Source organism: Gordionus sp. m RMFG-2023, chromosome 4, assembly GCF_954871325.1.
Source record: "Gordionus sp. m RMFG-2023 chromosome 4, tfGorSpeb1-WG-v2, whole genome shotgun sequence".
In the NCBI taxonomy this organism is placed as follows: domain Eukaryota; kingdom Metazoa; phylum Nematomorpha; class Gordioida; order Chordodea; family Parachordodidae; genus Gordionus; species Gordionus sp. m RMFG-2023.
In genome coordinates this window covers 25326439-25342947 of record NC_088778.1, presented here as the reverse complement: position 1 = coordinate 25342947, position 16509 = coordinate 25326439, and the positions used below count along the sequence as shown (strand labels likewise).

At 27.4% G+C, this 16509-nt stretch overlaps 1 protein-coding gene across 1 annotated transcript; it reads right to left on the bottom strand.

Moving 5' to 3' along the window:
- Nucleotides 1–1161: 1161 nt before the first annotated feature.
- Nucleotides 1162–14815, bottom strand: LOC135928754 (glycoprotein 3-alpha-L-fucosyltransferase A-like). The gene is made up of 4 exons (XM_065465209.1): nt 14651–14815; nt 14125–14245; nt 1615–1932; nt 1162–1451 (listed from the first exon to the last, which is right to left on the bottom strand). Exons 1-4 carry the CDS (start codon nt 14813–14815, stop codon nt 1162–1164), a joined length of 894 nt encoding a protein of 297 aa, XP_065321281.1.
- Nucleotides 14816–16509: the final 1694 nt, after the last annotated feature.

The following is a 16509-nucleotide window of genomic DNA, read 5'->3' as shown; positions in this document are numbered from 1 at the left end:
TATCATTTCTTTTGTTATTAACATTTATCTTATTAACAACTGGCATATTTTTATTTGCCATTTCTTTATCTGCTCGCTCAGAAGCTAATGCCAGATCAAGAATAAATTGAAAAGTCAGTACATTATTATCTCTATCAAGACCGTCGGGATATAGAGCTCTAAGATCTCTTTCCAATCCCGGTATTTCCATGCCAACCATAAACTGATCACGTAAACGCTCGTCAATATCATTAAGATAATGACAACGCTTGCCAATTGTTCTAATTTTATCTGCAAATTCAGTTATGGTTTCAGTTGTTCTCCGTAATCTAACGAAATCAAATCTAGAAGCAAAGGCTGTTGACGTCGGTTTAAATAGTTTAAAACATATTGACTTAATTTCCTTAAAAGATAAAGTTTCGATCGAATCAGGATAACAAAAACGGTCCACCAACTCAATATTCTTATTGCCAAAAATTGTTAAAAATATATCTTTATATTGACATTCAGATGGGCTTACGTTTTTTAACCGAAAACTGGCTTCCCATTGAGAAAAATATCTGTGGATAGAAGTATCCAACTCGAATTTATCAAATTTAATCGTAGATAAATCCGCTATTTTTTTTGAATCTCCATTTAAGGAATTATTTTCTCCATTTAAGGAATTATTATCTCCATTTAAGGAATTATTTTCTCCATTTATCGTCGCCATTTGTAGTAATACCAACTACTAAATTATAAACAATACGACTACTAATTTATATTTTAATTTATTTTTGATATCAAATATTTATTTCTTATTTTTCGAATGTTCGATTCTGTTTTTAATATACAATATACATAAATAATCATTTATTAATTTATTACATTTAGTAATTATGAAAAAATTTAATAGTAAAAATATAAAACTTATAAAGTTACCTTTGAAGTGTTAAAAACTAAATTTGTACTTAAAAATTTTCATAAACATATTTCTGAGAAACATTTTGAACCAAATCTTATTGAAATACACTTAAAGTTTAAATGTCAAATATCAAAGTTAATTTGTTTAAAATTTTTGAGAAGAAATAAACCTTCACCAATTATTATAAATTTTATATAAATAAGCTGAATTTTATCTATTAATAATTAAAAAGATATTTTATAAGGCTTAATAAAGTTGGATTTTTGGATGCCTTCTATTTAATTTTTACAATCCCTATCTTTATTCCACCAATCTGATATTTTGTATGATTTGTTAGGGATGTCCTTGAGATGTAAATGTTTACAAATTGAGCATAGATGTTTGTTCTTTTTACCTACTATAATGTATTCTTCTCTCCAAGCGTGATACTCATTGTAAAGTGTGTCATTGGAATCTAATTTTAAAAGGTATTTAGTTAGTTCTATTATATTGTTGGAATGGAAATATGGATGATTCTTTGGTATCTCAGGATTAATATTTGGAATGGATAAATTTTGAGATTGTTTCCCTGGTAATTTGATAAAAATATACATTACATTACATAATTATCTAATATAATGAAAGCGCTAATTTTCTGAATTATTAAAAAAAATTCTTAAAAGCCCAGGTCTGGATAATTATGATCCTTTATAAGATTAAGGTATGTATATATAAAATAAATACAAATTCACCCTTGACTCTGGCGGCTTTCCTTGCCAGGGGCGAAGCCACGAAGATAAAAGAAAGTGGCGGCGCTATCTTGACATAATCAGAGTATCGAGCTCCAAATACTACGGGCACCGACCCTATGGAGAGTGCACGAAAAAATTTTTCCGTTATATAATGCACACAATTACTGTTCTCGAACGCCAGATAAAACTTGTAACGAGAGATGTAACGTTCCATGCAAACTTCTGCTGGTTCTTCGTTCGAATAACATATCGGAGTGGCATTGGGGAAATTATTAAAACATCCTCCCCGCACTTCTAGACTGCGAACTCCTATGGTCTCTTTTACGATAAAAATATATTGAAAGAATAATTAAGTAGAGAACTCAGGGAGTATACGAATTAATTTAAGTATGGAAGAGTTCATGAATCATTTGCTCTAGTTTTGATATTTCAGGTCAAGTCTAAGCTTCAATTTAAATTGTATAGGTAATATAATTTAAGCTTTATATATTATCTATATAAAATAAGAGATATAATCTAGTAATTTAACATCATCAACTATTTTTTTATTAAAATTTTTAAAGAAAAAATTGGCACAACTAATGTGGAATGAAGATAGTCCTTTTGACAAATAAGCAAATAAAAATGTTCCATCTAGACATTCCCCCCTCGCCCCAATATTGGAATATGTTATCAGAAACAATATGTATATTTTAAAAATAGTCTGGAATTGGAGTGTTTCTCTTGCAAAATTGAAAACTGGAAAAAAAAGATTTTAAAGTTTAGAATGAAATATAGGAAAAATTAAAAAATTGACACGTAATATACTATTTCTAAGTAATACCCTTAAATTTACTCAATTTTTTTTGTGAGAATTTTATAAGATAAAATAACAAATGGAGAAAAATAAACAACATTATGATTTTTTTTTGTTCAAAATTATCCATCGTGAGTCTAGAATTGGAGTGCTCCACTCGACATTTACAAAATTTTTGAGTTAGAAGTGGATAATAACTTATTTATTCCTAATATATATATAAACTAGATTAAAAAATATTAATTTTTGCCAACTGTCGATTTTAAACTATATACATATAAATAACGATGCAATTTTTGCTTCGTAGTATGGCATATCTTATTATCTTATTTAATCACGTGTATTTCCCTCCTTTTTTTAAATTTTTTGCTTTTCAAATGGAGTTATAGAATATTTTCATTCCATATCTATTTTCAAATTATTTTAATGTCAAGGTAAATTTTTTATTATTTTATAGTATTCTTAATATAGTTTTCATAAACAAATTATTAAGCATTATTTGTTCATTGAATAAGATATAAAAATTGAATTAAGGAATATTACTATTTTTACTTTACCTAGCCCTTTAACTTCTAGAAGCAAAGCAAGAAAAAAACTTGATACCTATATTAATATTAAAGGTGATTTAAAAAGAGTAAGAATAGTTTAGTATGATCATTCTAAAAATATTCATTTCAGTGTCATAAAAAAAGTTATGCAGATCTGAATAAAATTATTCATGAGGATTTTTGGAGCATAGCTGATGAAGCTAAGGTATCTTTCTATAGCAAATTTATAGATAAAAGTGCAGAGAAGGGCAAAATATTCTTTTAATTATAAAAACTATTCATATTTATGGTTTTTGAAGTGGAGAATGTTAAAGTTAGAGTTTGCAAACAATTTATTTTACAAACACTTGATATAAGTAATGAATCAATTAGTTATTTCTTTAAAAATTTATACCAAAAATTGGAACTTATTTGGCTCCTAGAAAAGGTAAAAATACTAAAAAAAATTATTTCTGATCAAGATAAAGATTTTATTATTGATAATATACGCATCATTTCAAAAATCCATTCGCATTACAGGCGAAAAGTCTCAATTATAAAATACTTTATGATTTCTAAAAAATGTGATGAATTATCAAAAATTCCTGTTAAAGATTATTATTACACAACATATTTAAAAATAATTATAATATCGGATTTGTTAAACCAGTTAAAGATAGATGTGATAAATGCGAAAAATATTTAATTAATAAAAATTTTATGAATGAACAAGATATTGAAAATTACAAAAAACACCATGATGATTATATTGAAATTAGGATTGTAGAGGTATGGATAGAATTATATCTAAGTCAAAAGTTATATTATTTGACTTTCAAAATGTTACAACAATACCAAGGTCTGAGATTGGGTCATAATATTATGAAAGAAAATTATATGTTTATAATGAAACCACAAATTGTAGTCAAGACAACGGTGGGTATAGTTATTTGGCATCAAGGCCAAACTGGAAGAACCGGTAATGATATTGCTTGCAGTATGATTGTATTAATAGATGTGATATTAAAAAAATTTCCAACTATCCCGCACCTAATTATCTAAGTGATACCTGTGTGCCCTAAAATAAAAATTCCATTATAATTTATGCTTTAAAACATTATTTAGCTAATAATTCAACGAGTATGCTCGAAACTATTTATTAAATAAGGTGCTCCTGGCTAGTTTTGTTAATTGGTTGGTTGTGTAAAGCCCAGTTTGGGTCTAAAAATTGACTAAACGAGTAAGAACTCCGAGCACAGACCCGGACTTCAAATTCGGGGTCCAGACCGGGAGCAATAACCAATATATAGTTGTTTTTTGTTGAACTTTGGAAAGTATATATGTTCAATATATATATCAACGAGAGCTAATCAAAAGATCTATTCATTAGGAGGACAAGCGTTTCCTCTCGATTGATTAATCTAAGGCTTGGGGGATCAGGAATATTTTTATCAACACAAAAAAATAATATGGGTATCAAATAAAAGGTGTTTTATTATATCTTGACGGTTATCATAATTATTATTCTAAGTGGGCGTTTCTAGATCTTGAGAGATCATGAATATTTTTAACAACGCAAAATATTGTTACTAGCGTCAAACAAAAGCTAATTTAATTATATTTTAATTGTAACCGATATTATTATTTTAAGTGGGTCTAGGTTTTGAGGGGACAGGAATATTTTTATTAACTCAAAATATTGATATGGGTGTCAAATAAATGGTATTTTTAATATTTTAATCGTAAACAATTATTATTCCAAGGTGACCCTAGGTCTTTGGGGGTTGGAATATTTTTATCATCACAATTTATCAAAATGGGTAGTTGTAACTAATAGACGACTAGCTAATAATATTTTAATTTGGATTTGGCGGCTATTCAACATGAAATATCTAAAAGTTTTATAATATAAATAATGGAAGAAAAAATATAACCTAAAAAAATAAGGGATTGGTTTTTTTTATATTTTTATTTATAATATACAAAGAAAAATATTTTATTATTATGAAACAAAATAATAAGAAAGAAGAGTAAAATAAAAAGTAAATAATATATTTTTCTTGCAGGAGATAGAAAAAATAATAATATATAAAAATAAAATTTTAAAAAAATCGTATGGGAATATAAAAAATAAATTATAATTATTTTCACTCTTTATACTATGTATTTTTTTTCTCGCTTTATTTTGTATTAAATTTTTTATTTTGTATATTCCATTTTAATAATTCTATTTACAAATGTATAAATAATATGGGTATGTATAACCTTGTAATTGATGGATGTTGTATATGATAAATATATTAAAAATAACGCTAGATATTTATATCTAGTTTGAGGAGATTATTATGCTCTCTATTTTTCATGATTCTCCAAAATATAAGGTCTAAGCATTGGAGAAATGTGTATAATTTTTTCGTACCCCACGCTTAAAAATAAGCGAACATGTATTCTTTTTGAAAAATATTACAAAACTTTACTGACTTTGTTATTATATATAAAATATTTAATAATAAATGGTGGGAGGGGTGGGGGGGGGGGGGGGTAACTGAGCCATTTTTTACAAACTCGATTTTCATTATTCTCCCGCAAAATAAAAATTTTTACCAAATTTCTTCTGTATTTAATCATAAATACCCCACATACCCCGTTTTCTTTAAAAGTCAAAACAAATCTTTTCCTATTCAGGATTTCTTAGTTTCTTATTTAAAATTTTTATTCTTTTATATACCACAATTTATTCTCTTGTGATTTATTATTATGTAATTTATTTTCCAAATTTTAACAACTTTAAATAATAAATCATTTATTATTAATATAATTATATAGCAGACATGTCAAATTCAAATAATCATACAACTTTTTTATGTTTAGCAAGAAAATAAATTATATTTATGACCTCTACTCCAACCTTCACCCTGAATATAATATATATTGTCGATATTTTATTTAGTATGTGCGTCTGCCATTTCTTCGAATTAAAATTAATTTTGGAAAATTATTCTTTTAATTATATATTTGTTCACTTGATATTCCATTTTTTTCTTATACGGGTCTGAACCTCAGGTCTGAACCCCGGGTCTATGCTCAAAGCAGGCCTGGGCATAAAATTGGGTCGTAAATTTTACGTCCAAGCAAATTACTACATTACTGTTGACCATTCAATTTAAGATGAGGTCGATTTAGTGCATAGGCAAATTGAAAGATGTTTTTAAAAAAATGAAATCCATAGCCCTCTCACTCTTTATCAATTAATAAGAGTTGCAAATCGTAAAAATCACTAAATTAGAGTCAGTTACAATAGAGTCAGTTAAAATATCAAAAGCGGAATCATTTTATTTGCGATATGGATTATTATTTCAATAATATGATCAAAGTATCAATTTTACAGGATTCGGAAACACATAAGCCAAATTTTGACCAAGAATTTGTTACAACAAACTTTTCAAATATTAAATTGATCCCGAGAATGAATAGCAAAATTAACGATGACTAAAAGAGATATTAAAACAATATTAGAGTTTATTCCCTAGGGAATAATTGTGTCAATTAATTACTAATAAAATAAATCTATAAGTAAGCAATTTTTAAGGACTATAAGACCAATAAAGTAACTATTATAAATCATAGAATTAAATAATATATATACACAATCATTTAATTCCAATTTATTCTTAAAAATAATAGTTGAATAAAAAATTATGCCAATATTTAACTGATAATTTTTGCCATATAAGTTTTATAGTATTTTTCAGAGACTTGAAGAGGTACCATTTGTACGACCCAGCCAGGCCCAAGTTGTATATTTTCAGGCACGGTCCCGATTTTTAAAAAATATATTACATTTATTTTTAATTTTTATAGCTAATAATGGCAATTTAAAATATTCAGTTTTAAATATAGGGTTCGGCCCGGCCTTGGTACTATTTGCAATTTTAAAATTTGATGGATGGACAAACTTGGATGAATTCAATATGGATATATATATATGCATATAATTAAAATAAAGAAATTAATAAATACTGTATTTTTGGATTGAATCTAGATGATCTCGTATTCTCTTGATTATATCTTAAAATTTTTTTTTAAAATTGAATATATTAAAATAAATCAAAAACTTTAAGTTTCAAAAATATATTTTTTTCCTCGTGATATAAAATATAATGGCAATGCCAATTTAATACTAGAACCAAAGATTTTAGAACACCTTTCTAGTATCAAAAAATCTAAACCTGGATTAAAACAAACTAGTTTAATTTTCTATATATTTTGTGGCCGACGCAGCAAGCAGACAAAGTTAACCGACCCATCGGGTCAGCTTAACAGGCCCAATGAATCGGGTTGGGTCGTGGTCGATTTTTGGACCCTGGCTCAGGGTTGGGCCGACTTCTACGACTTCGACTCGAGTTTTGGGTCGAAAAAAACTAACCATTTAACAACACTAGTATATACTACATATAGGCAAGGCATTATTCTTTTTTTGTAAAACATTCATATATGAATTTTGAAAAAAGGTTTATTATAACAAAAAATTTGATTTATATTTTAGTGAAAAAACTTCATTTATTTTTAGTTAAGAAATTTGGAAATCAAATTCAAAATGAAATTGTCCGCTCCCTTAAAATTTTTTTTTTTAAATTTAACTCTCCACACGCCCGCTAATTTATCTATAAATTTTGTTTAACCCACCCACCAGCCTAATGTTTACAAATTATTTTAATGGCTGGTTTGGCTCTTTATTTATTTATTTAAAAGCATAACTATACATATATAATATGCAATATTAATTTCGCCTGAAAAATATCAAAAATTTACCCGCCCACGGCCGATCATTACTTTAAAAAAATTTTCAACCTGACCGTCACCCGCCCAATGTTAAAAATATTTTAAAAAACCCGACCCAGCCCTTTCAAAGAGTGGGTTGGAGGGCAAAAACCCGCCCTATGTAGAACTCTAGTCCTTGGTGACATGGCACGATCATCATTAGTCGCAAAATCATTTTTGAGCGTTGTCTAACGAATATATATTCTCTTTTCTATTTTGACTCAGCGATGGCAAATTACTAAGAATCACATATAAGATATCATGTTGGTGGTATTTATGATGCGTTAATAGACGTATTAACCCAAATACTGCTCAGAAGCCATTTCCCTGGCTAAAGAGTTAATACACTTTTTATTTTTGGTAACTCTTATCATTCGGTTTGATATATTAATCCAGGTGAATTTAATAATAAGAATAAAAGTAGAAGACTCGGAATTTTTTTACCATAGTCTACAAACACTGAAATCTAAGAATTTTTACCAATTTTCTAATAATTTTTTCTCAAATAAACGATATTTCTAAGTAAAAATTTAGATTTGAATTTCTCATATGAAATACTATATCACAGAAAAAAAATTTCCATTGAAATGTTTTTTATCGTTTTTAAGTGCGATTAGCTTAAGTGTTTATTTATATTTTTGATGAGAGCATTTAGCCTTAGAGATAAAGCTAGCATGAAATTTTTATAACATATAAAATCAATAAGGGTAGTCAATATTGGTATCAAAAAAGAATTTAAACAATTTCTATTTTTGATAACTCTTGTCATCTGTTTAAATATATTAACCCAAATACCATTAATTTGTAGACGGAAAGTTTAAAAACAATTTTCTTATGAAAAATTAATCTTCAAAAAAAATATGAGATTGAACTTTTCAATATATTACTAGATCAAGCGAGAAATTCGTTGGAGGAAAATTTCCATCAGCAGCTAAAGCTCTTTAAAGATCATTTTAGATTCTTATTCAATATACCAGAATTGATAAATGTGCCTGAAAGAGGGCCAAAGTAAAAATGTTGCCAATTAAATATTTTATTTGCAGATTAGGATAAGTTAAAAAGCGATATTAATTCGCAAGATATACTATTGAGTTAAAAAGTTTAGTGAATTTGTAAAGCTAGCTCCATAAAAACTCAATAGAAAATATTTATATATTAGCAATTATAGGTTAAAAGAAGCCTTACCATATATATCCATTGTATTCAGAATTATTATAACCATTTCATATGCTATGGTATCAGCAGAACGCTAATTCTCGCTCAAATTAATTAACCCTAAAATTCTGTATGGCACAAGATTACTTGTTAATCTTTCTTTTGTGATAAATGCAATATAAGATATTATTGTAGTTTATACATTTTATATTACATTCTATTTGGATTATATTATGATGATTATCATGTTTCTATAATTGACAGCAATAACATATTTTTCATTATGTAGAACAAATGATTAAACATTTAAGTTTACTTTAATGGTGACGAGGATGGGTTTTATGAATAAAGAAGAAAACCAACTACTGTATTGGGTAAAAGTGAAGAATCAAACATTTTAATAAGAGTGGTGAAATGAATATTTTAATTGGTTGATAATTTTAATAAACAAAACAACTTTCAAGACTATATTGAAAATATTGATGATGTGTTTGAGATAAGAGGGATATTAATAAATAAGGAAACCAAGTAAAAAAATATTATTTGCATACATGGGGATTAGTAATTTGGCAGAGATGAGGTAATTTATATATCTAAGAATTTTGAAGGAACTTAATTATGATGAAATAGTTGAAATTGGTAAGGCAGTGTTTAAGCGTTGTTGTTAAACGGCTAACTCAATATTTTATTAGGAAAAATATTATGCAAAGTCTTAAGATTTTGCTCATAGGTGGCACAAAGGTTTGAACATCTATTAACGAAATCTCGAGGCTTAAACAATATTTTTCTAGCTAAAATATTGAGTTAGTCGTTTTTAAAAATCTACTCAAATCGAGCCGTTTAACAATACTAGTTTAAGCTCACTTCAACTTTGTTTAGTTCTAGGATTACGTTTATTCGAATAGAAAGAGGGAATGGCAAAGCCGTTGCTTAGTTTGCACGTCGGCTTAAAAATTGGCATAAGAGTGTAAACTCGAATCTCACCTAGATGAGAGAATGGAAAATCAGATGTGAGCAATTGGAGAATAAACAAGGAAATCTTTTTAATTAAAAGTACCCACATAATATCAAAGAAAAAGAAAATTTTTATTATTACAATAATTATAATAATAACAATTTTTAAGTACAGAGATAATAGTAAATTGAGCAATAATGTCATGGGTAAGAACAATGACTGTTCACGATGTAAAACTCACACCTCATCCAATGTTTAACATTAAGGGTGAAATGGTTACAATTGCCAAAAGGTGGGGCACTATGCAAATGGGACCTTAACTACATGTTATGCATCAAGATGGTAATGAATCATCAGATTCAATTAATAACATGTCCCAAATTAGTAGAAACAGCGCTAAGATATCCGTTAGGATAAACGGAGTACCGATTAAAATTTTATGATTCGGGTGCACAGGTTTCTGTAATTGGAAAACAATATTGGTATGAAATTTGCAGACAAAACTTGAACCAACAAAACTACTTTTAGTTTACGGCAATCAACAGCTGAACGTCATTGGTGAAACTATTTGAAAATATAGACCGATAATTACCAATTGTCGATACCGGTTCAAGTGACATACCACTTTTTGAACTACCACTGATACTGGCATATAATATGTTTATTCCACGACAAGTTACATTAAGTAGTATAACAAGTAAATTTTTATAACAATTGATAAACAAATTGGGGCCATGACTACAGAATTTGTCAGTGTTTTCGATGATAAGCCAGGATTAGTTAATGATTGTGAAGTTAGCATACATCTTAGTGAGGCAGCAAGGCTGAAATCATATCCAGCACGTAGAGTACCTTTTCCATTACGAAAACCAATTGAATTGGAACTCGATAGATTGATTAAAACAGGAATATTGAAGGAAATTTACCCAACAAAAACACGTATGACGTGGGCTACTCCAACAGTAAACGTGCGCAAAACAAATGAAGAAATCAGGATAATACCAACTGTAGATGATCTATTTGGCTACAGGGGGGGTAAATTTACTGTCGTAGATAATCTATTTGGCTACAGGGGGGGGGGGTTAAATTTACTGTCATAGATTAAAAGATGCTTATTTGCAGCTACAAATAAAAAATCTCAAAGCATAGACGTAGCCAGGATTTTCCTAAGGGGGGGGGACTAGATCCCATTTTAGGCTGGCCTTTGGTGCGCTTTTATTCTACCTTCGGCCGGGTTACCTTAGTTTATATATAGTCATAAATATTTTTACAAGATAGGAGGCTATTTTTAATAAAAAAAATAAGCCTGGAACAAATATGAAATTTATTTTTATTAGTTTATATAAAATATAATAAATTACTTGTATATACATTAATATAAAAGCACGGTAATAATTTATTCCAAACAAGTATAAGAAATTTATTTATAAAAAGTAAGTAGACATATAGTTGATATTCCTTTATTATCAGTGGCGTAGCCAGGATTTATCCATGGGTAGGGGGAGGGGGGTTTAAATTTTTTGGGGGACTTCGCCCCCAAACCCTATTTTTAAATTTCGCTTATATTATATGCTTTATTAGTGTCAAATCACTATTAGTGTTGTTAAACGGCTCTTTTTGAGCCGATTTTTAAAAACTACTAACTTAATATTTTATCCTGAATAATATTAAGCATGCCTGAAGATTTTGTTTATAGAAGGAACAAAGATTTGAACATCTATTAGCAAAATCCCAAGACTTAGGCAATATTTTTCTTCTAAAATATTGAGTTAGCAGTTTTTAAAAATCGGCTCAAAACGAGCGGTTTAACCACTCTACACTATAGTGGCCAGCATAAATGAAAGAATATTAGTAACAGAATTTTGGCCAAATTTATGATTAATAAGCGGCTGGAAACATTATTCTAATAATTTTATCATTGTTTAATAAATTGAAAATTAATCCATCCAGTGCAGAAAGAAGAAAAAAATTTTCCCCCAAACCTTCCATTTATTATGATCACTTAATATATCTTATTGTGTGTTAAAAATAATTATTTTAATTAAATTTTATAGAATTTCATTATAGATTTTATTTATTGTTAAAATACTATAGTATAAATAACATCCCTCAGGCGCGTAACCAATGGGGGGAAAGGGGGAAATTCCCCCCCCCCATCGCAAATTTGACTATTTTCATAAATATCATTTTAAGCTAATAAAAATTTTACCCCCACCCCCCCCCCCTTCCACCAATCAAAATTTTACAAATATTTGAATATCAATTTTCCAACATATTATTCAAAAATATTAATAAAATGGAAAAATATTTAGTCAAAGAGATTGAAATCAAACGATAATTTATAAATAAGGCTGAGCATGAAAAAAAATAATGTGTCGTCAGCAGCGATATCATTATTGAATTCAATTGATCAATCAGAGTTTATCATTGCTGCTAGTTGCATCAATAAATTATTTTAGCTCACTACTTTGTAGAAATTTACAAAAACCAAATTTAGATTTGGTTCAGGTTATTGATTTGGCGGAAAATATACATGAACAGGTAGATACAATAAGAATGAATGTAGATAAATATTTTCATAATATTTATCTAGACGTTGAATCGAAGGCTAAATTTTATGATATAACACTAATTAAACCTCGTCTAGCACTAGGCCATTATTGAGATGTAAATAAATATTGGCTCAACTGAAGAATATTATAAAATATTCATTTTCATCCCATTCTTAGATACTTTTTCATCGCAAATAAAAGTACGGGTTTTAGATAAAAAATAAGTCTTTAGCAATCTTCAAGTTTTATTACCCAAAGATCCTTCTTCATTTTCTAATGGCACTATTGCTATAATTAAATATTTAGAAAAATTTTATTCCTATGAGATTGATACTGAAATAAATTTAATCAGTGAATTCGAATTATGGTATAAATATTTATACGTTTAGCTATTTTTGCTATTGATGCGCTCAATCGGTGTAAAGAAACCTTAGCTCAATTTCCTAATATTTCGAAGTTGTTTTATATTCTTGCATGTTTGCCTATTACAACATGTACGAATGAAAGGATTTCCAACTTGAGTGAATCTCGGCTAAATGGGTTAGCTCTGTTAAATATACACAGAGATTTGGTTCCAACGACAAACAAAATAATTAAAAATCTTGTATTTGATAAAAAGTTAAAAAAACTTGTTAATTTAATTATTTTCTAGTCAATATTTTAAACACACTACTATTAGTATTTTCAATAAAAAAATTATATTCTACTCATATTGTATGAGAATTTAAGCTGAGGCTAGTTTTTAAAGCAAATTTTATAAAAAAAATGACATTACACTTTATTTCAACTTTACATTTAAAAAAACTTTATTAAATATAATATACCTAACTTGAAATAATAAAAAAGAGGCTTGTAATATCCTATCCATAAGCACGAATTAGTAAATAATAGTTAAAAATAGAAATATAATTATAATTAAATTATCAATAATTTTCTAGAATAGCTAAATAAGACCCGGCCGAAGGCCGGTGAAAAGCTGGCCGAAGGCCAGGTAAAAGGGGTTTGGGGGAAGCCCCCAAAAAAATTTTTTTCCCCCCTATAAGAAAATCCTGGATACGCCACTGACATCCCTTATTTATTTTAATAATAAAATACAATAAAAAAATTTCAAAATGTAGAAATTTTATACAGATTATTATATTAAAAATTTATTGTATACTATATTTAAAATATAATTCAATAAAATATAAGTAATTCTTGTACGGTATTTAAAAAAAATATTATTTAACAATTATATTTATAACTAATACAAATGGATAAAAATATAAATAATTCATATTGCAAATGCAATACTTTTATAAAAATAGGTAGAGAATCTAAATTGCAATTACACATGGAAAGGGCCTGCAAAGCATTTTTTGGTCTCAAAAAGTATTCTATTTTATCAAGATTTTTATACCAAAATACGACATCACAAAGTAACTTATCTTGAAAATGAGATTTTCTTAATAACCTCTCTCGTTTCAAGTGTAATCAACAATTCAGACTCAACTGGCATAAGAAAATAAAAGCTTTTTAAAATAAAATTGTGACTAATAAATCTTTCATTTAATTGAAATAAAAATGTATCAATAAGGGGAATAAAATATTTATTTTATAAAAATCCTCAATCGTAGATGCATCAATATTTAAGCGATTGGACTGTCTAAAAACTATTCTAGGTTTAAAAATGTCAATCCCAAACGTATTAGCGATATCCTTTACTTTCTCGATATTTCATGAAATTTTCATTCACATTATCTCTGATATTTGTTAATATTTCAACATTATCCTTTGCCCTATTCATAACCTCCCTTAAATCCAAATCAATATTTTGTAACATTTGCTAAAATCATATGTATAATTTAATAAAATATATACACATTGAATTGATATTAAAAATGTGGCTTCGTAATAGCTTGCAAAAGATTTTCAGCATCTGCGGAATCTTTTACTTTGCTTGATATGTAGGATTTGAGCGCTACAAAAATAACTTCATATAATTCGATGAAAAATCTCACTGATTGTTGTCTTTCAATAAATAGTTGGGTAAAATCTTTTTAGTTTTTTTTTTGATAATTTGAATCAATATCATAAACGTTCGGTTAAAAGGCGGCCTCTTCTTGGGTGGAGTGAAAATGTTACCGACGATATTGTTTCTATATTTTGAAAAATATATTAGAATTATAAAAAGATGTCTATAATACATATTTAAATCCAATTAATTCCAATTAAATTAAAATATTTTTACGTAAACTGTTCCGGATGGAATTTCGCATGCCTCATATATCATCAATAAGCAATGTGAACTAAAGTGAACGTATAGAGCTGTGCTATAAAGCTCTCTAATTCTTGACTGCACTTCTTTGACGTAACCACTCATCGAAGGAGCTCTATCATATCCTTGGCCTCTCATTAGATTTAAATTTAAATCTAGGTCTTGAATGGATGCTAAAAATTTTTGACTAACGTCTTTGATTTAGTGTCATGTAAGTCAATAAATTGAACAAAGTGTTCCTTCATTTTGAAATCACCTGATTCCATATCAATAAACCTTACTGCTATGGATAATTGCTCTAAGTTACTAACATCCGAAGTCTCATCCGCCAAAACACTAAAAAATGGTGATGCTTTCACTTTTGAAGAAATTTCTTTTAATATGAACCTATTGCATATGGCTATTATTTCATTTTGAATACTTGGACTAAGGTAGGGTAGGTGTTAGCAGAGCTTTTAAAAAGCTTTATATAGTTATCATTATTATTACATAAAATTTTCAACAATTCCTTGAAATTCCCTTCATTATGAGAAGAGTATGTAAGTGTGAGGGGCCAGCAGATATTCTATTAGTTCTTAATGCTAAGCCCTGCCTCCCTAACCAAATGATTACATCAATTATTATAATTATTATTGCTCTGTTGGTTGTGATAATATCAAAATTATTTTTATTCAATACATTAGATATTGATATCTTTTGATTCATAGAGATGACTTTTAAAGCATCCGATATCTCACAAGAATTGAGATGGTAAATATTTTGGTTCAAATAATTTTTAATATATATTTTTAAACCATGTGATCATTTAAAATTGAAAATTCTTATTTGTTTTTTTAAAATATATTTCATTTTGATATCGTATATAAATTTATTTATAAAATGAAATGGTTTTTTAAATAAAATTATTCGCAATAAGAAAAAAATTTCAAAAAATTTTCTAAAATGTTTAATTAAAAAAAATTTTTCGGACGTTATGGGGGGGGGAGGGTTTCAACCCCAACCCCCCCCCCCTTTGTCTACGCCACTGTCTATTATATAGGATTTGTTACAAAATATTAGGTAAAATTCCACTTTTATAGACATATTTGATAGTTAGAGAATATATTACAATTAATATTTTAACAGATTTTACTAATCAATATTCTTGATAATAAATATAGCAACAATTTGCATTCAATTATATAACGCCATCTATTTATTTTAAATAAAAGATGATATTAAAAATTAATCTTCATATTATTCATCCCACAATGTCTTTAAAAGATATTTTCTGATGTCCTTATCAATATTTTATAGTTTTCTGTAAAATATATAATATGTTATATTGGTAAAAATTATTTGATTGTCATATGATAATTGATAAAATTAGATATACTGTAAATCTACGACATATAATATTGCACTGTTTGTATTGTGATTTAATTTTATGATTTAATTTTATCAATAGTTTTATAATTATATTTTACTTTTATTAATATAAATAAATTAAAATTACTCACTTTATAAAAATTATATTTGATATATTAAATTATTTAGTAATTTTATGGATCCATTATTAATAATTTTAATGCATTTCACTTTTGTCTTAAGACTTATCTTTGGCTTATATTCCATTTCTTAAAAAACATTTTTGTTTCACTTTTTTTATATATAAATGCTTTTAAAAATGTATAAATTATGATGAATAGTTTTATAAAAAATATGTACTTTTACATTTTTCCTTTCAAATTATTGTTTAAGATATATGTATACATTTTTGGGGGTCAGAGAGTGGGAGGGGGATACTAAGGGGGATATTTTTTATAAGCTTAAAATGATTTTCCCAAAAAGTT